Source organism: Solanum lycopersicum, chromosome 10 (genome assembly GCF_036512215.1).
Source record: "Solanum lycopersicum chromosome 10, SLM_r2.1".
Taxonomy (NCBI): Eukaryota; Viridiplantae; Streptophyta; class Magnoliopsida; order Solanales; family Solanaceae; genus Solanum; species Solanum lycopersicum.
In genome coordinates, this window is record NC_090809.1 from 45,667,746 (window position 1) to 45,689,147 (window position 21,402).

General features: G+C 35.7%; 1 protein-coding gene and 1 long non-coding RNA gene across 2 annotated transcripts; one reads left to right on the top strand and one right to left on the bottom strand.

Annotated features, from left to right (window-relative positions):
* Window positions 1–938: 938 nt before the first annotated feature.
* LOC112940139 (uncharacterized) lies at window positions 939–8,946 on the top strand. Its single transcript, XR_003244044.2, has 2 exons — window positions 939–1,764; window positions 8,380–8,946. It is a non-coding gene; the product is annotated as an uncharacterized lncRNA (long non-coding RNA).
* Window positions 8,947–14,611: 5,665 nt separating this feature from the next.
* LOC138338863 (uncharacterized) lies at window positions 14,612–19,200 on the bottom strand. Its single transcript, XM_069289947.1, has 3 exons — window positions 19,048–19,200; window positions 18,554–18,958; window positions 14,612–14,830 (listed from the first exon to the last, which is right to left on the bottom strand). The coding sequence occupies exons 1-3, from the start codon at window positions 19,198–19,200 to the stop codon at window positions 14,612–14,614; spliced, it is 777 nt and encodes a 258-aa protein (XP_069146048.1).
* Window positions 19,201–21,402: the final 2,202 nt, after the last annotated feature.

A 21,402-nucleotide genomic window follows, 5' to 3' on the forward strand; every position in this document is an offset into this window, starting at 1 on the left:
GATTCTGTGATTTGAGATTCGTGCTAAAAAATTTAGCTCAAAGGCTATCTTGGAAACCTCAGTTTTTCTGCTCGCTTAATTTAGAAAGCTATTTCCCTTTAACTAAAGACTAGCCCGAAGGCTCTTTGGAAATCTTAGTTTCCCTTCTTTTTAAATGTGAAAACATATTAAGCTCCTTTGGTTATATTTAGTTCTCATATATTTCTTTAAGGAATACTTCTATTTACTATAAACTAAACTCGAGCTTAAGTCTTAAAACGACACTCAAAATATTTTTGAAAGACTTATGAAATTTGAAATGAACTTCTTCTTCTTATGTCTACTTCTTACTCAAACTTATATTTAAGTCTTAAAACTAGTTTAAAGTATTTGTAAAAGACATCTTGAAATGATTTTAAAATTTCTCTAGACTTGGCTCTAACTTTTCTTGAATTTGAAGTTATGGATTCAAGGTTGTAAAATTCGTGTTTTTGGATGATTTCTATGTGATAAAAAGTCATTTAGAGTAGTTACAATAATTAGTATTGACACTCAATTTTGATCTAACATTTTCAAAATTCGTAAATTTTAGGTTTATGTATCTTTTATAATTTAAAATAAATTTATCAATAACTATTCTTATTTGTCAAATTTTAAAATTTTTTATCAGTTAATTTTAGTTACATTTTTTTCCACAGCCGATTGAATACATTCAAATATTCGTTTTTAGTTTTATTTGTATTAAATCATTACTTTTGCTGAATTCATATCATTAGCACCTTTATTACATTTTTAGTTTTATTTGTATTAAATCATTACTTTTGCTGAATTCATATCATTAGCACCTTTATTACATTTTTTTTACATTCATTTTTATTCGTTACATTTGTCCATATTTATTCATATTTTTGCACAATCTAAAAATTAATTTAAATACAGATAAGTTTAATTACACGGTTAACGACAATTTTTAGTCTCAATCCCAAGCTCACACATTTGGGTCCAATTCATAAGTTTTTTTTTTTTTTTTTAAATGTAGATTAGGTAAAAAATAGGTGGATTTTTTTTTTGGGATAAGAATTTTCAGGATGTTTATCCACAAAAAGGGGTTTTTCAAGGTTCATTATTTTTTCCGGTGAGCTCACCGAAGCTCCACCAGTAGCTCAATCGAACAGCCACCGAAGCTCCTTCGTTTCTCCCCTTTTTCGGTGATGTTTCACCACCCAACCAGCAGACCAAAACACCAACGAACCACCACCTAACACTCTCCTATTCGTTGCTGCTGCTAGCAGCTCTCTCCAACCAGCAACTCATCATCTCTTTCACCCATTTTTTCAGCCAAAAACAACTACACCCACCATCAAAACACCACCATAAAACTCCATCAAAAACCAACTCCAAAAACAGCCCCCAAACTATCCCCAACCCACCTGTTTTTCCCCAAATACACCAAGAAACAATCACCAAAACCCCACGCCAGCCAGCCAAACGACACAAAACCCCTCTTCTTTTTTATTTGTTTTCCGACAGACCAATTCCAGCCAAAAAAAATATATAAATAAATTGTTTTATTCTTTTTCCAGAAACTCCATGACCTCCGGCGAGGAGTTTTGAGCTCCGATGAACCGGAGCACTCAGACCAGTTCCCTTCCCCCTTCCACTCTTCAGATTTTGCTTGTTTTGTTGGTATCCCGATGAAACTCCGAACTCCGGCGGCATAGCAATACAGACTCTGCTCTTAACAATGGTGAAACTTGCGGATCTAGCCTAAAATACCACACTCAGGTGACCCATATCTTTTTCACATTTTGTTTCGTACGTATTTGACTAATTTTCAGTTGTTTAGTGTTATTATTGACATATTTTACCCTCACTATTTTGTTGGATTGATTTGGGGCTTACTAGTGACATTTTTATTTATTGTTTCTGTTTCAGCATTTACCTATTACTTTATCACTATTCATTTTTGTTTCTTTTATATTATATTGATTTTGTATATTTTAAATTTATTTTGCTATTATTTTAAGTTGTTTTGATTACTTCGTTATTGATGATCTGTTTTCTCTTAATTCATATAAAGTGACATATAGTGCTAATTGCTAATTGTTGACTAAATAATTTTGTGTATTTTAATTATTTTTACGTTATTTACTTTATATTATTGTATCATGCCTTGGCCTCCTTTTGTTTATTATTATTATTATTATTATTAATAATATATGTTATTACTTTACTATTAAGTTTTCTTTTACATAATTATTTTTTCTCCCATCATGTTTCTAGCATTTTGTGTTATTATTGTGCATGTTTGTTGATTTAATTATTTGTTAAATTTGACCAACGAAAAAATTCTCTGTTTTTGGAGGCTTTTCCAATGATTAAAAGACGGAATTTAGTTCAAGTTTAATATTTTTGTATGATAAAATTGGTCAATGAAAAAATTCTCAGTTGGCTTTGGAGGCTTTCCCAATGATTAAAAGATGGAATTTAGTTTAAGTTTAATATTTTTGTAAGATAAAATTGGCCGATGAAAAAATTATAGTCGATTTCTAAGGCCTCCCATGTTAATAAGACGAGTTTTTTATGCTTAAATTATTATTTGAGTTATTCATATTCATACATTACTAACACTTTTACTAAGTGACTTTACAGGTACCCGGAGGTGTTTCTCCTTGAAATATTTTAAATGTAGTTCGAATCATACTTTTTTAATATCTCATATATATTGGCGTTAGACAAACTTTAGGTCGTTTCTTATATTTTCTTATTTTATTATTTGTGCATATTAAATATTTATTATAATTGTACATTATTTTATTTTCCTCCTCCAATTTGAATAAAAATGAATTCAGTCGGGATCAATATTTGTGGATTCCGAAGGGTGCATAACACCTTCCCTTCGGAATAACCTCAACCCTTACCTAGAATTTCTCCGTTTCGTAGATCACTTTAATTTGGTTTCCTAGTTTTCCTAAAATTATATGGTGACTCTTTAAAATTCATTTATTTCTTAAAATTCATTAAATTGAATCAATTAATTATTTTTCGAGTCATCGCGACGTTTCGCCCTATTCGAATAGAGTGGAGATGTAAACAATTAGGAAGTGCTACAAAACTTTAGAAAGGCTTAATATGACTGAATTACGAAGACTGACAAAATGACATCGATTTGGGTGCGTTCGGGGCGTGCCGCCGCCAACCCTAGTTGAATGAGGCACCAAAATAGCACACTGTAGGTGCACGCCCTAGGCCTTCTGGCGCAAATGGGGCGCACCGCGCTTGGTGCTGCCCAGGTGACGCCTGGAGATTTCCTCAACTCGTCTTTCAATGCTAAACCACCTAAACCTTCATAGTTAAGTTTCCAAACCCTTAGGATCATTAGTACCTTCTATACCCAATCGATATAACTCAAAAAAAAAAACCAACCTGGAATTACAAATCAATTCAACATTAGGTATTCAAGAAGTCAATCAACAAGAATTCAACAATGTTCTTCAAGAACTTTATTTTTCTCATTCACTTAATTCAAATCATTCACCCAATTCAAAAGTCATGGAATTGAAACAAACTTGGTGTGTGGGATAACTAACCCAACACTAAAAGATCTCACATACATTGATTGGGATCACCCCTAACAAAATTCACTCCCTAATCTGGACTAAGACTGGCAAACAGACCGGTTTTTGGCCGGTCCGGTCTGGTTCCAATCCGGTTCCCGTATCGGTCCGTCCGTGTCACGACCCAAACCGGGTTGCGACTGGCACCCACACTTACCCTCCTATGTGAGCGAACCAACCGATCTAACCTTAACATTTCAATATAATATCAACAGAAAGTAATGCGGAAGACTTAAACTCATTAATAAAATTAATAACTATTATTATTCCCAAAATCTGGAAGTCATCATCACAAGAACATCTACTTTAAACTACTAATTCTAAGAGTTTCTAAGAAGCTAAAAATACATAAGAAGCTAGTCCATGCCGGAAGATCAAGGCATCAAGACATGAAGGAGAAGATCCAGTCCAAGCTAGAAGCGTTAGCTCACCCTGAAGATCCGGTGTGACGAAGACTGGCTTGAGTTACTGTTGAGTCGAAGATGACGACACGTTTGCTGCACTCCACAAATAACAAGAAGAAAAATATAAAAGTAGGGGTCAGTACAAAACACGGGTACTGAGTAGATATCATCGACCAACTCAAAATAGGGAACAGAATATATCAAATATTATTGTAAATCAACTATAAAACTCAACATGTAGCAACAACAAGTACTATAATCATCAATAAGTACCATCAAGTTCATCCATGAGGGCTCAAGCCTCAACACCATACTTATTTGGGAATTAAGTTTATTAAGTTGAGTATATTATCATCTTTCAAGATTCATTATCTTTCTTCCTCTTGTGTCGGTACGCGACACTCCGATCCCCTACTGCTATGTGTCGGTACGTGACACTCCGATCCCCTAATTCTACGTGTCGGTTCGTGACACCCGATCCCCTATATGTGTCGGTACGTGACACTCCGATCCCCTATATGTGTCAGTACGTGACACTCCGATCCCCTATATGTGTCGGTACGTGACACTCCGATCCCCTAATTCTACGTGTCGGAACGTGACACTCCGATCCACTAATACTATGTGTCGGAACGTGACACTCCGATCCACTAATACTATGTGTCGGAACGTGACACTCCGATCCCCTATATGTGTCGGTACGTGACACTCCGATCCCCTAATTCTACGTGTCGGAACGTGACACTCCGATCCACTAATACTATGTGTCGGAACGTGACACTCCGATCCACTAATACTATGTGTCGGAACGTGACACTCCGATCCACTAATACTATGTGTCGGAACGTGACACTCCGATCCACTAATATCATTCTGTAAATCATCAAGCCTTCTCTATACCAAGGCATCATCAATCCCATTACTTTAATTCATCAAGCCTTCTTCTATACCAAGACATCATCATTAATAATGTATATTAAAGTTTCTTTTCAAGATTTGAGATTCAATATTTTCATCATGCTTATCTTATCACAATCACATAATCATATTCATGCAAACATACCATTAAGCATATAGTAGGGTTTACAATACTACCAATACATATCATTCACTATTAAGAGTTTACTTATGAAAGCATGAAACCATAACCTACCTCCACCGAAGAATTGAATCAAGCAAGAATTTTCCCAAAGCTTTGTTTCTCCCTTCTCGTTCGATTCTCTCTCTCTCTCAACTTTCTCTCTCTTTCTCTTGTTCTTTCTATTTTCTTTATTCAAACCCTCTTTCTTTTACCCTAATTAGTATATAATTAAGAATAAAAGATGGCAATAATACCCCACTAATTAACTTAAGGTTAACTCTTTTAACCCCCAAGTAATTAGACTTATAATCCTTAACCCTCTAACTTTATAATTAAGGCAAGAATAGTCAAAAACGTCCCTTAAAACGTATCAAGAAATCCGACCCAGACTGGGATTGCGCAACCTGTGACGGGCAGTCGTGCCTGCGACGGTCCGTCCTGCAGGTCGTCGCAAGGGTCAGAGAGTCAATTTCCGCTGAACAATCTATGACGGTCCGTCACGCCTGTGACGGTCCGTCCTGCCATTCCGTCACGAAGTTCAGAGAGTCGATTTTCAGTACCCAATTTCAGATTTTCTAAGTGTTTTGAAACGAGACCCTGCGACGGTCCGTCGTGCCCATGACGGTCCGTCGTGGGGTCCGTCGCTTCTGCCAGTTTTTCCAGAAATAAAGTCTGCTGCTCAAAACGACTAAACAGGTCGTTACAGTCCGGTACCGGTTGAACCGGTAAGGAACCGGTCTTTTAGTATACAGGACCGGGTACTGGACCGATTCCTGGTTTTTTATCTGGTTAAATCGGTTCGGTAAAAACCGGTTCTGGTCCGGTCCAATCCGGTAAGGACCGGTTCAGCCGGTTTTTTTATTTTATTTTTTATATTTTTAATGTTACCGTTTTATATGACCGTTGGGCCCTTCTAGCCGTTGGGCTGGGGCCCAAAACGGTCAAATATGACCCCCACCCCCTTCTAACCCATTTACACTATAAATATACCATTTTTTTCCATTTTAAATCACAAATTCAATACTTATACAATCTTATACAATCTCTCAAAGTGTCAAACTCTCAATTATAAATCTCTCATAAATTATTAATTATTATATTGTGATATTGAGTTGAAGTTTGAATTTCGGAAGCTATAATCGGCATCTATCAAATCCGGCTTTCGTTATACATCTACATTTACGTAGACGTTTGGTACATTCGTTCCAACTATTAACTTTAATTGTTATTTGTTTATTAATTTAGTTGTTTTATCTCTTTTATTATATTATTTTGCTTGTTTTTCTCTTAATATTTAATTGTTTTAAATTTTAACATGAATTCGGAAAGAAATAGTGGTAAAAGACCAATGTCGGAATTAAAAAATAAAAAGGGAGGAGTAAGTAGTTCTTGTTCTAAAAATTTGCCACTTAGATATTTAGTTAATACTAATGATTATACTTGTGTTAATGAAACTTTTTTACGTCACCAAGAGCTATTGAATTTAATTCTGAAAATGAAGTAGATCATGAGTCTTTAAATAGACATTATACTAATTTTGAAGAAGAATTAGAAGAAGAAGTAGAAATAAATGAGGAAGATGAAGAGACCCCTACCCCGACTAGTCTGGTTACCGAAGTCCCCTCTTTACCTACTTTTTCAAATATCGCCGTCGTACGTGTTAAAAGATCGTTAGTATGGAAATTTTTGATACAAAATGAGGAGAAAACTACTGTTACGTGCATTAAATGTAAATTGGTAATGAAACATGTAACTACGGGTACGCAAGGGGGAACGGGACGACTAAGAACACATTTACGAAAGTGTAATAAAGAATTTGGTCGCCTAGATTATATAGAAAGAGCTAATAGAAATGGAACACCCATACCCGAAAGTTCTATGGGTGTTGGAGGTTCTAATATGGTTCAAGGTGTATTAAATATGTCTAACCCGGCTAGTCGAAGCACACACCGCACGCATAGTAAAGAAAAAGATCGTAGAGAATTAGCTAAAATGGTTGCTGTTTGTGGTTTACCTTTTTTCCTTCTCATCCTGGTTTTGTTCATTATATTCGAGAATTTTATAACCCAGATTATGAAGGTATTCCAAGAAATACAATTAAAAGTGATCTTTTTAAATATCAAAAAGAATATTCTCATCTTCTTTGTTGTTTATTTGCTTATTATGATGGTAGGTTATCTATTACTTCTGATATGGGACGTAGTCCTAATGGTAACGATTATTTTACACGTACTGTCCATTGGATTGACCATGAATGGAACATGCAAAAACGAATATTAGCGTATAAATATGTTGAAGAAAATAAAACCGGTTCTTATATAGCATCAAAAGTAGGCTCTATTTTACAATATTATGGAATATGTGATAAAATAATGAGTGTCACTTTAGATAATGCTTCTAATAATTTAAGTGCCGTTGATTATTTAAAAATTAGACTTTGTCCAATTGATAATGGTTGTTTTCATATTAAGTGTGCCGCACATGTTTATAATTTAATACTAAAAGATGGTATTTCTCAATTTGGAGTTTCTTGTGAAAAAATTAGACTTGCTTGTAATTGGATTTTTAAAGCTAAAGTAAAAGCTAGAATTACTGAATTTAAAAATCGTTGTAATGAATGTGGACTTGCATATAGAAAAATTCCAAAAGAAATATGCACTAGATGGAATTCTTTATTTGAAATGCTTCAAGTTGCTTATGTTTATCAAGAACCGCTACATTTAGTTTTTAATGCTCATAATGTGGATCCGAATTTAAGAATTGGCTTTGAAGATTGGCAAAATGTTGAAGAACTGATTGATTTTTTAAAAGTTTTTTATAAAGCAACAAATGAATATTCTGGTCAATACTATCCTACTATTTCTTCTGTTTTAGTAAATATTTGTGCTATTTCAATTGAATTTGCTAAATATAAAGGAAAAGAACATTTTAAAGATTCAGTTGCTTTTATGATTGAAAAATTCAAAAAATATTTTTTCCTATTCCTCAAATCTATTTGACTGCTACTACTTTCAACCCAAATTATAAATTAAGAGGTGTTGAAAGAATGGTTGAAAAGATTTATAAAAATTTAGAAATTAAAGATGATGAAACTCCTAGTGATGAACAATGTAAAAGTAGCATTTATACAAAAGTTAAAGATTTATATAATGCATATAAAGTTATGGAAAAAAATATTCCAATAGTTGAACCTTCATTTTCTAAGCCTAAAAGTGATGATACGGATGATATGATGGATGAATATCTTGAGCTTGAAAGTGATGAAACTAATAATGATTTTGTTTTATATTTCAACCAGACACGGGAAAAGATTAGGCGTGACGAAGGAGAACTTCAACCTCGAATATTAAATTGGTGGAAGAATCGTGAAAAACAATTTCTGACACTTTCTAGGATTGTTCGAGATGTGCTAGCGATTCAAGCATCATCGGTCTCTTCGGAGCAAGCCTTTAGTGCAGCGAGATTTATGATTGGAGATCATCGATATTCATTAGCAAAGGACAGTTTGGAAATATCGATGTTGTTTCGAGATTGGGTCAATGACGAAAGAAGAAACACCGGACTACCATTATTAAGTAGCCATATAGAAGGCCAAATAGATGAAATATTTGGTGAGAATAGTGATGATGGCATGGAAGCAATGGACGAAGAACGACAAATGCCAATTCCAAAAAATCTTTCTTTTCAAATGATACAAAATTTACAAAAAGAATTTATAAAAAATTGGAATTGTTAGTATAATAATTACTAATTTACTATTCAATTCCTCCTAAATTATGTACTCTTATTCTCTTTCTAATATTTGTATTGTATAATTTATTTATTTGAATAAATATACGGCTATTCGCCTTGATTTTTTCTTTTATAATAGTCTCTTATATTTAATTCATGTCTTTTTATAAATTTAATTTTTAATTATTTTAATAAAAGTTTATATTAAAACTTTAAATTCAATATAAACTTTAAAGTTTAAATGTAATTTCAAACTTTAAAGTTTCAATTCAATATAAACTTTAAAGTTTAAATGTAATTTCAAACTTTAAAGTTTAAATTCAATATAAAGTTTAAAAAACTTTAAATTCAATATAAAACTTTAAATTCAATTTGAAACTTTAAATTCAATATAAACTTTAAAGTATAAATTTAATTTCAAACTTATATAAACTTTAAAGTTTTCAATTGAAGTTTTAATATAAATATATAATATTATATAATAATTAATATAATTAAAAAAAATGGAAAAACCGGTAAGACCCGGTTCCAAACCAGTCCAACCCGGTTCCAAACCGGTTACTAACGGACCGGGCGGAACAGGGAGACTTTTCCGGTAAAACCGGTCCGGTAAAATCCGGTACCGGTAAGAAAATCCGGTAAGAAAAAACCGGTACCGGTCCGGTTACCGATAAAACCGGTCCTGTTGACCCGGTCCTGTCCGTTTGCCAGTCTTAATCTGGACATTCTTAGCGAATTCTTGACTTTTCTCCTTTGCCTTTTCTTTTCTCTCTTCTCCAATCCCTAAATGTGATTTTGATTTTCCAAAACTGAATTAAGACTTGTTTATACCCTAATAAATTCCTAAAATGAAATAGGAAATCAATTGAAGACTAGTTTGTCGTTTCTTAAATTCGGATTTGAACTTTCCTCACTTCAATAATCCAACTTATGATAGGCATATCTCACTCATATGATATCAAAAATCGGCAAACTTGGCGGAGATGGAAATATCTCTTCAATTATTTCCAACCATATCAATAACTAATTCCTAATCATCCCGAGTTAGAAGTTATGCCCGTTTGAAAATGATCAAAACTCACTTTATTATGTTAGGAAAATTTTCAAATTTTTCCTTTTCTTTCCAAAACTGAATATTTTTAGTTTCTAGCTTATTCTTAGTCATTTCAAATTATGAGATGTTAGAATATCTCCCCTTGGAAACATTCGTACTCGAATGAGATTTCTTTCAGTAAGTTAAGGGTAGTAACATTAAGTTCAACACTCAACAAACAAAAGAAAGTAACCACATGCTTACTCATAGTTTATCAAGTACTAAGAAGAGAACTAGTACCTTGATCTGCATTCTCTCCGGATTCAAAGAGATGTGGATATCTCCTTTTCATATCAACTTCATCTTCCCAATTAGCCTCTTCAACATGGTTCCTCCAAAAGACCTTGACTGATCCAACTTCCTTTGTTCTCAACTTGCGAACTTGGCGATATAAATATGAACTGGAATTTCCTCGTAGGATAAGATATTCTTAATCCCCACATTTTTAATTGGTACGATTTATGAAGGATAGCCCATGCACTTCATCAACATAGATATGTGAAATACTGGATGAACTGTTGCCAACTCTTGTGGTAGCTCTAAGTTATAAGCTACATTCCCATTCCTTTTGGCTATGCGATAAGGTCCAATATACCGAGGACTAAGTTTCCTCTTCTTACCAAACCTCATAACACCCTTCATGGGTGAAACATTCAAATATACCCAATCATATATTTCGAACTCCAACGGCATTCTCCCAACATCTGTATAGGATTTTTGACGACTTCATGCCGTTTTCAATCTCTCTTTAATCACCTTCACCTTTTTCATAGATTGGTGAACTAGATCAGATCCTATCAACACTGCTTCACAAACTTCGAGCCAACCAATAGGAGATCTGTATATTCTCTCATAAATAGCTTCGTATGGATCCATTTACATGCTCGAATGATAAATGTTGTTGTAAGTGAACTCAAGAAGAGGTAGGTGATCATCCCGATTTCCCTTAAATCAATTATGCAAGCCTTCAACAATCTTCTAAGGTCTGGATAGTATGCTCTGCTTGTCCATCCGTCTGAGGATGTAAAGCAGTGCTTAAGTTCACCTTTGAACCCAACCCTTTATGAAAAAATTTCATGAATTTTGTAGTGAATTGTGCACCTCTATCTGAAATGATTGAAACCGGGACTCCATGATGTCTCACCACCTCATCAATGTATAACTTTGCATAATCCTCTGCTGAATGAGTGGTATTTATCGACAAAAAGTGGGTTGACTTTGTCATTCTAACGATAATAACCCAAATTGAATCATGATGCCCTTGAGACCTTGACAACCCTGTTACGAAGTCCATATTAATCATCTCCCACTTCCATTCTAGAAGTTCTATATTCGGAGCCAAACCTCCAGGTCTTTGGTGCTCTACTATAACTTGGTGGCAATTTGGGCACTTGGAAACAAATTTTGCAATACCCTTCTTTATACCATTCCACCAATATATTTCTCTCAAATCGTGGCACATCTTTGTGGAATTTGAATGAATGGAATATCTTGAACTATGAGCTTCCTCCATGATTCTCTCTTGAAGTCCAACCACCATCGGTACACACTATCTACCTTTATATGTTAACACACCTTCTCCTTCTTGTTCAAAAGCTAATACTCTTTGATTTGAACATTTTCCTTCAATTCAAGCAAAATGGAATCTTGATCTTGCTTCTCTTTCACTTTTGACACTAATGATGACTCAGCCCCATTTATCACCACTATTCCTCTTTATGTGGAATCCACGAGTGAGACTCCTAAGCGTGCATGTCTATGCACTTCTTTGCTAGTTCCTTCTTATCTTCCTCAAGATGGGTGGTACTACCCACAGGCAACCCGCTTAAGGCATCAACAACAATATTATCCTTACCTGGGTGGTAAAGATTGTTCATGTCATAATCTTTGAGCAATTCTAACCATCTCCTTTGTCTGAGATGTTCAGGATTTCAAACTCAATGATGACAACTTAAGCTCTCTCTGAGTGAACACATATTGTATGCTCTTGTGATCATTGAATACATCCACATGAACACCATTCAAATAGTGATGCCATATCTTCAAGGCGAATACTACAACATCCAACTCTAAGTTATGGGTTGGATAATTCTTCTCATGAACATTCAATTGTATGGAGGCATAACCTTAAGATCATGAGTACCTTCTATATCCAATCAATATAACTAAAAAAAAACCAACCTGGAATTACAAATCAATTCAACATTATGCATTCCAGAATTTAATCAACAAGAATTCAATAATGTTCTTCAAGAATTTCATTATTCTCATTCAACCAATTCAAATCATTCACTCAATTCAAAAGTCATGGAATTGAAACAAACTTGGTGTGTGGGTGAACTGATCCAACACTAAAAGATATCACATACTTTGATAGGGTCCTAACGAAATCTACTCCCTAATCTGGACGTTCTTGGCTAACTCTTGACTTTTCTCCTTTACTTTTTCTTTTCTCTCTTCTCCAAGCCCTAAGCGTGATTTTGATTTTTCAAAACTGAATTAAGACTTGTTTATACTCCAATAAATCCCTAAAATGAAATAGTAAATTAATTGGTGAAAAGACTAGTTTGTCGTTCCTTAAATCCATATTTAAACTTTCTCACTTCAACAACCCAATGTCTGATAGGCATATCTCACACATATGATATCAAAAATGCGCAAACTTGGAGGGGTTGGAAATATCTCTTCAATTATTTCCAACCATATCAATAACTAATTCTTAATTATCGTGAGTTAGAAGTTATGGCCGTTAGAAAATGACCAAAATTCACTTTATTAACTTAGAAAATTTTCCTGATCTTCCTTTTCTTTCCAAAAATGAATATTTTTAGTTTCTAGCTTATTCTTAGTCATTTCAAATTGTGAGATGTTACAATATCTCCCCTTGGCAACATTCGTCCTCGAATGAGATTTCTTTCAGTAAGCAAAGGGTTATAACATCAAGTTCAACACTCGAAAAACAACAGAAAGTAACCACATGCTTACTCATAGTTTATAAAGTACTAAGAAGAGAACTAGTACCTTGATCTGCATTCTCTCCAAATTCAAAGAGATGTGGATATCTGCTTTTCATATCCACTTAAGCTTCTTAAGTAGCCTCTTCACCAAATTGATTCCTCCAAAAGACCTTGACTGATGCAACTTTCTTTGTTCTCAACTTGCGAACTTCGCGATCTAAATATGAACTAGAAACTCCTCATAGGATAAGTTATTCTTAATCCCCACATTTTTAATTGGTACGATTCATGAAGGATCGCCCATGCACTTCTTCAACATAGATATGTGAAACACTAGATGAACTGTGGCCAACTCTTGTGGTAGCTCTAATTCATAAGCTACATTTACAATCCTTTGGCTAGGCGATAAGGTCAAATATACCGGGAACTAAGTTTCCTTTTCTTACCAAACCTCATAAAACCTTTTGGGTGAAACCTTCAAGTATACCTTATCATCCATTTCCAACTCCAACGGCCTTCTCCCAACATTTGTATATGATATTTGACTACTTCGTGCAGTTTTCAATCCCTCTTGAATAACCTTCACCTTCTTCATAGCTTGGTGAACTAAATCATGTCCTATGAACCATGCTTCACAAATTTCGAACCACCCAATAGGAGATATGTATCTTGTCCAATAAAGAGCTTCATATGGAGCCATTTGGATGCTCGAATGATAAATTTTGTTATAAGTGAACTCACTGAGAGGTATGTGATCATCCCAATTCCCTTTGAATCAATCATGCAAGCCTTGAACATATCTTCTAAGGTATGGATAGTACGCTCTACTTGCCCATCAATCCGAGGATTAAAAGCAGTGCTTAAGTTCACCTTTGAATCCACCCTTTATGAAATTTTTTTATAAACTATGCAATAAATTGTGCACCATTATCTGAAACGATCAAAATCGGGACTCCATGAAGTCTCAACACCTCCTCAATGTATAAATTTGCATAATCCTTTGCTAAATGAGTGGTCTTTACTGACAAAAAGTGGGTTGATTTTGTCATTCTATCGATAATAACCAAAATTGAATCATGCTGCCCGCGAGACCTTGGCAACCCTGTTACGAAGTCCATATTAATCATCTCCCACTTCCATTCCAGAAGTTCTATATTCGGAGCCAAACCTCCAGGTCTTTGGTGCTCTACTATAACTTGGTGGCAATTCAGGCACTTGGAAACAAATTTGGCAATGCCCTTCTTTATACCATTCCACCAATATATTTCTCTCGAATCGTGGCACATCTTTGTGCAACCTGGATGAATGGAATATCTAGAGCTATGAGCTTCCTCCATGATCCTCTCTTGAAGTCCATCCACCATAGGTAAACACAATCTAGCTTGATATGTTAATACACCATCTCCTTCTTGTTCAAAAGCCAATACTCTTTGATTTGAACATTTGCCTTCAATTCAAGCAAAATGGGATCTTGATCTTGCTTCTCTTTCACTTTTGACACTAGTGATGAATCAACCCCATTTATTACTAATATTCCTCCATCTGTGGAATCCATGAGTCAGACTCCTAAGTGCCCAAGTCTATGCACTTCTTTTACTAGTTCGTTCTTATCTTCCTTAAGATGCGCGGTACTAACGATAGACAACCCGCTTAAGGCATCAACAACAATATTGTCCTTACCTGGGTGGTAAAGAATGTTCGTGTCATAATCTTTGAGCAATTCTAACCATCACCTTTGTCTGAGATGTTCAGGATTCCAAACTCAATGATGACAACTTAAGCTCTTTCTGAGTGAACACATATTGTATGCTCTTGTGATCATTGAATACATCCACATGAACACCATTCAAATAGTGATGCCATATCTTCAAGGCGAATACTACAACATCCAACTCTAAGTCATGGGTTGGATAATTCTTCTCATGAACCTTCAATTGTATGGAGGCATAAGCTATAACCTTTACACTCTACAATAACACACAACCCAAACCAACTCTAGATGCATCACAGTACACCACAAAACCTTGAATACCTCTGGTAAGGTCAAGACTTGGTATTAGCCAACCTCTTCTTCAAATCCTGAAAGCTTTTCTCACAAGCTTCAGACAATTGAAACTTAATTGCTTTCTGAGTCAACTTGGTCAACAGAGATGAGATGGATAAAGACCACTAAATAAACTTCCTATAGTAGTCAACCAAACACAAGAAACTCCTTATATTAGTTGGAGACCTGGGTCTAGGACTACTCTGAACTGCTTCTTTCTTTAGGGTATCAACTCTAATCCCATTACCAGAAACTATATTGCCTAAGAATGTCACAGACTTAAGACAAAACTCACATTTTGAGAACTTAGCGTATAACTACTTATATTTCAAGGTCCGAAGGACTATTCTGAGGTGACTATCATGATTTTCTTCATTACATGAATATATTAGTATGTCGTGAATGAAGATGATAACAAACATATCTAAATAAGGTTTGAAGACTCTATTCATAAGATTCATAAATGCTGAAGGGAGAATTGGTCAACCAACACGACATGACAAAAAACTCATAATGTCCATATATGGTTCTAGAAGTTGTCTTTGCAATGTCACATTCTCTAAATTTCAACTAGTGGTAGCTTGATCTGAGGTCAATCTTGGAAAAACAAAAAGCACCCTCAAGTTGATCGAAAAGATCATCTATACTTGGAAGTGGATACTTATTCTTGATGCCAACCTTGTTCAATTGATGGTATTCTATATACATCCTAAGGGAACCATCCTTCTTTCTCACAAATTAGACCGGAGCGCCTCAAGGTTAGACACTTAGTCGAATGAAACCCTTATCGGAAAAATCATTCAACTATTCTTTCAACTCTGTTGGTGCCATTATATATGGAGGAATATAAATTGAACAAGTATCTGGAATAAGATCTATACCGAAGTCTCTCTCTCAAGTGGGACTCTGGGAAGATCATCTGGAAAGCCTTTTGGGAACTCTTTTAGTATTGGAACTAATTGAATAGGAGGTATCGCAACACTAGAGTCATTGACTCGGACTAAGTGATAGACACTCCCCTTAGAAAATAACTTTCTCACCTTAAGGTACGAAGTGAACAACCCTAAGGCACTGCTGAATTGCATTTCCACTCTAAGACTGACTCATTTTGAAACTGAAACTTGACTACTCGAGTTCTACAATCAACTGAGGGATAACAAACATGAAGCCCATCAATACCAAGAATGACATCAAAGTCTACCATGTCTAACTTAACTAAATCAGCCATGGTACTCTTGTGTTTGACAGAAATGGGAAAATCACGATAAACTCTTTCTTCTAGAATGGATTCACCAAAGGTGTGGAACATTAAATGATTCACTAAATTGCTCAGGAATAATATCAAATTTTATCGCAAAATATGGAGTTACAAAAGATAAAATCGCTTTTGGGTCTAGCAATGCATAAACAGTAAAGTCAAAGACTTTAATCATACCAGTGGAAACATCTGGTGAATTCAATACTCTTGGAAATTGTTGAGAGAATACAAGTGGGTTATTCCCCCGCCAATACCGGAAGTAGCTTCCCTAGGTACAACCCTGTTTGGTGGAGCAATTGATGAAGACTAGGCTCTATTGCCCCCATTACCACTTCCTTGCTTTTTCTTTGGACACTCTTTCATGAAATTCATGGTATAACCGCACTTGAAACAACCAGTGGAGCCCTCACGATAAACCTAGTGGTTTTTACAACACTTGGTGCAGGCAGGAGGCTTACTACCCCCTTCCACCACACTACCCTATGAATATGCAGGTTTAGATCTAGAATTTTGACCATAGTACTCACCCTTATTGTAACAACCCATTTAGTCGGTTTGAGCAGTAGAATTATTTCTGATAAATACTTACTGGGTCGACGGACCATGCGACGGATCGTCATGGTCACGACGGACCGTCATGGACTCCGTCGTCCCATACTTGTGAAATTTCTCTTGCTGCTCCCTTCACTACCCTCGACGGCACGCATGACGAACCGTCATAGGCACAATGGTCCGTCGAGCGTCTTCGTTCCAAAACACTTCAACTCTTGGAATCTGGGTACTGGGACTAATTCTCTGAACTTCGTGACGGACCGTCACAGGTATGACGGACCGTCACAATCTGCGTAACCCCACTGGGACTAATTCTCTGAACTTCGTGACGGACCTACAGGACGGACCGTCACAATCAGCGTAACCCCACACGGTGTCAGACTTTCACTAAATTTTAAGGGGTGTTACGGACTATTCATGTTTATAATTATGAAATTAGTGGGGTAAGTTTAATAATTTATTTATTTTGGAGTTAAAGTAGATAGTAGGGAAATAAAGGGTGGGTTACTTTTATCATATATTTTTATAAAATTGATTATATGATAATTACGGTAAAAGGAATCTGTAGAAGAAAAAAAAAAGAAAGAGCAGAGAGGAGAACGAGCGAGAGAGGGGGAAAGAAAGAAGAAAGCAAGCGACTTAGACTTCAGATCGAGAAGATTCATAGGCAGTGAGGAAGGTAAAGGCATTGGAGAGGTAGCTTGCTTGGTTTCGGTTCTTTGGTGGAGGTAGGTTATGGTTTAATTCTATGTGATAGATAAACTCTTAATAGCGATCGATATGTATTGAGTTATGTTATAAAATCTCCTATATACTTGATTGCGTGGTTGAATGTTTGGTTGTGTGGTTTGTGGTTGGTCTAATATAAGGAGACTATTGGATTTCTAATCTTGAAACCTCTCTATTAAACTGACGCCTTGAATAAAGAAGGCTTACTGAAATAAAACAATGAGATTCTTGGATCGGAGTGTCACGTTCCGACACAGCATATGGGATCGGAGTGTCACGTTCCGACACGATAACATTAAAGGAAAGGAATCCTGAATTATCTTAATATACTCAAATTCAAAGAACCTAATTCCCAAATGAGTATGGAGTGGAGGCATGAGTCCTCATATGTGTGCTAATATGGTGATTGATTGTGTACCTATTATGGTGTTGTTGTCAATGGTTCATGTGATTGTTTCTTGTCACCTGTTAAGTATTGTAGTTGGTTTTATATTATTATTCAGTATATATATTGTTTTCTATTTTGAGTTAGCCGATGATACTTACTCAGTACGTGTTCCTTGTACTGACCCCTACTTGTGTTTTCTTCCTTGTCATTTTGTGGAGTGCAGCAAGCGTGCCATCGACTTTGACTCGCCCTCAGCTCTAGCAAGTCTTCAGCACATCATAGTTCGGGGTGAGCTATTGTTCCTAGCTCGTGCTGGATTCTATCCTTCATGTGTTGATGTCTTCGAATTTCGGACATGGGCCATCTTTTTACTTGTTTTGTTTTCTTAAATACTCTTAGATTTGGTAATTTGAGGATAGATGTTCTTGATGTGATGGCTTTAAGATTTTGGGGATTAAAATTGATAAAATTTAGAAGCCTATTTAATTGGTTACATTAATAAGTTTTGGATCTTCCGCATTATATTTTGTTATTCATAGTTGAACTATTGGTGAATGTTGGGGTTTAGAATTGTTGGTTCGCTCACCAAGTAGGTTAAAGGTGGGTGCCACTCATGACTCGTTTTGGGTCGTGACACTTATTCTTAGGTGCAAGTGCACTAGCAGATGATGGCGTAAGACCCTTCTATTTCTGTTAGAAAGATGACAGATTGACATTACTCTTCTGTTTCTGGGCTCATTCCTTATTTTAGTTCTCTTGCTTCTATACTCTTCTTCGTTCCTCAACTTTTCCTCTTCAACCTGCTGCACGTAAACCATCAACTTGGATATGTCCATGTCACCTATCAGCATCATGACCCTGCTTTCTTTGCTTGATGAACGACCCAAGCCTACGACAAAAAAGTTCATTATGCTCCTAATGTCCTTAACCATTTTAGGAGCATAGCAGGACAGTTGGGTGAACTTCAACCCATACTCATGCACACTTAAAGAATCTTGTTTCACTGTAAGAAGCTCTCGTACCTTAGCCTCTTTCAATTCTCGGGGAAAGAAATGCCCCAAGAAGGCTTCTTCAAAACAGACCCAATTGGGATGTGGTGCATCCTCATCTCTACCCTCATTCCACTGATCGAACCAAGTCTTACCACACTTTTCAATTGATATGCATCTAGATCAATTTGTTCAGCATCAATAACATGCATCTTATAAAAAACCTTCTTTAGTTCGTCAACAAAATTCTCTGGATCCTCAGTTGTGATCGAACCAGTGAATCTGGGAGGATTCATTCTAAAGAATTCACGAATCCTTGAAGTGTCAGAATCATCATGCCTAACTCCCATTTGTTGTCCAGCTTGATTAGTTACCATTTGGCTTCACATCTTGATAGCCTCACGGAAGGTTGCACTTAAGATGTATTGGGCAACTCTGATTTTTCTACATTCCTCTTAGATGGACGACCTCTTGCTGCTCTTCATGGAGGCATGATTATCTGAAAATACGCGCAAGCACAAATTAGAGAGAAACTTTTAGAGATGAACTCTAACGCACAAAAGAATATGAGATTAGTGAAAAGTTTCTTAAATGTTGCAGCCTCCTAAAAATAGATCTGGCGCGCTTCACATTGATAACTAGGACTCTACAGACACGACTTCATAGACTTCCTAGGATTCCTAAACTCTGTGCTCTAATACCAAGTTTGTCACGCCTCGAGCCTACACCCTAGATGTGGCTGACACTCAAAGACCATTGTTGTCCTCGAGCAGACCCTTGGCCTGACTTACTTAACTAAGCCGAAAACAACAATCAACAATATATTTTCAAAGAACTGAACTAAACTGAATAATAACATAGTTGGAAGGTTTTAAAGACTCAAACATTAAACTTGGCCAAAATGACATCCCAAGTCTTAGCAAATAGAAAGAAATGGAAATCCTAAAGGACTAACATCTGATAGTCTATCTATGAAGCCTTCTAAAATGGAGATTGATGTTGGGACAGAATCCACAACATCCTAATAAAGAAAATACTGAAAAATAAAATAATAAAATCAGTCTTACGAAATGCAAGGAGGTTCGCCAACTAATTTTGGAGTGCTTAACCGGATCAAGGGTGCATCGGATACCGATCCTTATTACCTGAATCTGCATAATAATACAATGCAGGCCAACTGACATCAGTACAATGAATGTACGAGTGTGCGAGTTGGAATGCTAAAACAACTTAAGTTTAAAAAGAGTAAAAGGAACACTTACCTTGGCTTCCAAACTTATGAATAACATAACTTAATAATACCGACTCATTTCAATATAAAGCAATTTAAAGGCAAATGCAATATAAAGAAAAGTTTCTTGAAAATATTTTGTAAATTATGAATGTATACAAGGATACAAATAACTTTGAGATGTATGTAAAAATACAAATAAACTGATGTATATATACAATTACATTTAACTTTTGTGGGAGTTTCTCTAACCGAGAACCATCACTTAAAAGCTATAGTGATGATACAATGTTCTACCTCACACTGCCAGCGCATCCTGTACCCAATCAAAGTTATTAGACATGAACTGCCTAATGGATCAACTACTATGAAAAGGGTTTATCTAAAAAGTATGATCCTTTTCTACCCATGGTGGCTGCATGGTTTATGGGGGCTGTGAGTTGTCTGAACTCTCCCCCATATCGGTACTCAATAATACATCCAAAATATACTGGCTCTTATGTTTTAGAAACATATTGATTCTATGATTTGAGATTAGTGCTAAAAAATTTAGCTCAAAAGCTATTTTGGAAATCTCAATTTTCCTACTTGCTTCATTTAGAAAGCTATTTCTCTTTAACGGAAAACTAGCCCGAAGGCTCTTTTGCAATCTCAGTTTTCCTTTCTTTTTAAATGTGAAAACATTTTATATTTTTTGGAAATACTTAGTTCCCATATACTGCTTTGAAGGAATAATTCACTTTGCTCTGAACTGAACTCGAGTTTAAGTCTTAACGACGACACTTCAAATAATTTTGAAAGACTTATGAAACTTGAAATGAACTTCTTCTTTTTATCTTTGTTCCTTACTCAAACTGATATTTAAGTCTTAAAACAAGGTTAAAGTATTTGTAAAAGACTTTTTCAAAGGACTCTAGGAATTCTCTATTCTTGGATCTAACTTTCCATGAATTTAAAGTGATGGATTTAAGGTTGTAAATTCGTGTTTCTCGATGATGTCTATATGATTAGAATATTTTTAGAATAGTTAGAATCATTAGGAAGTGTAAAAACATTTTAAAAAGGCTTAATTAGACTGAATTACGAAGACTGGGAAAAATATATCGATTTGGGAGCGTTTGGGGCGCGCTGCGCCAACCCTAGTTGACTGAGGCACCAAAGTGGCGCACTGTAGGCACGCCACCCCAGGCCCTTTGGCGTAATGGGGCGCGCCACACTTATTGCTGCCCAGGTAACACCTAATGAATTCGCAACTCATTTTTCATTGCTAAACCCCCTAAACCTTCATAGTTCTTTTTCCAAACCTTAGGATCATTAGAAAATTCAATACTCAATGGATCTAACTATA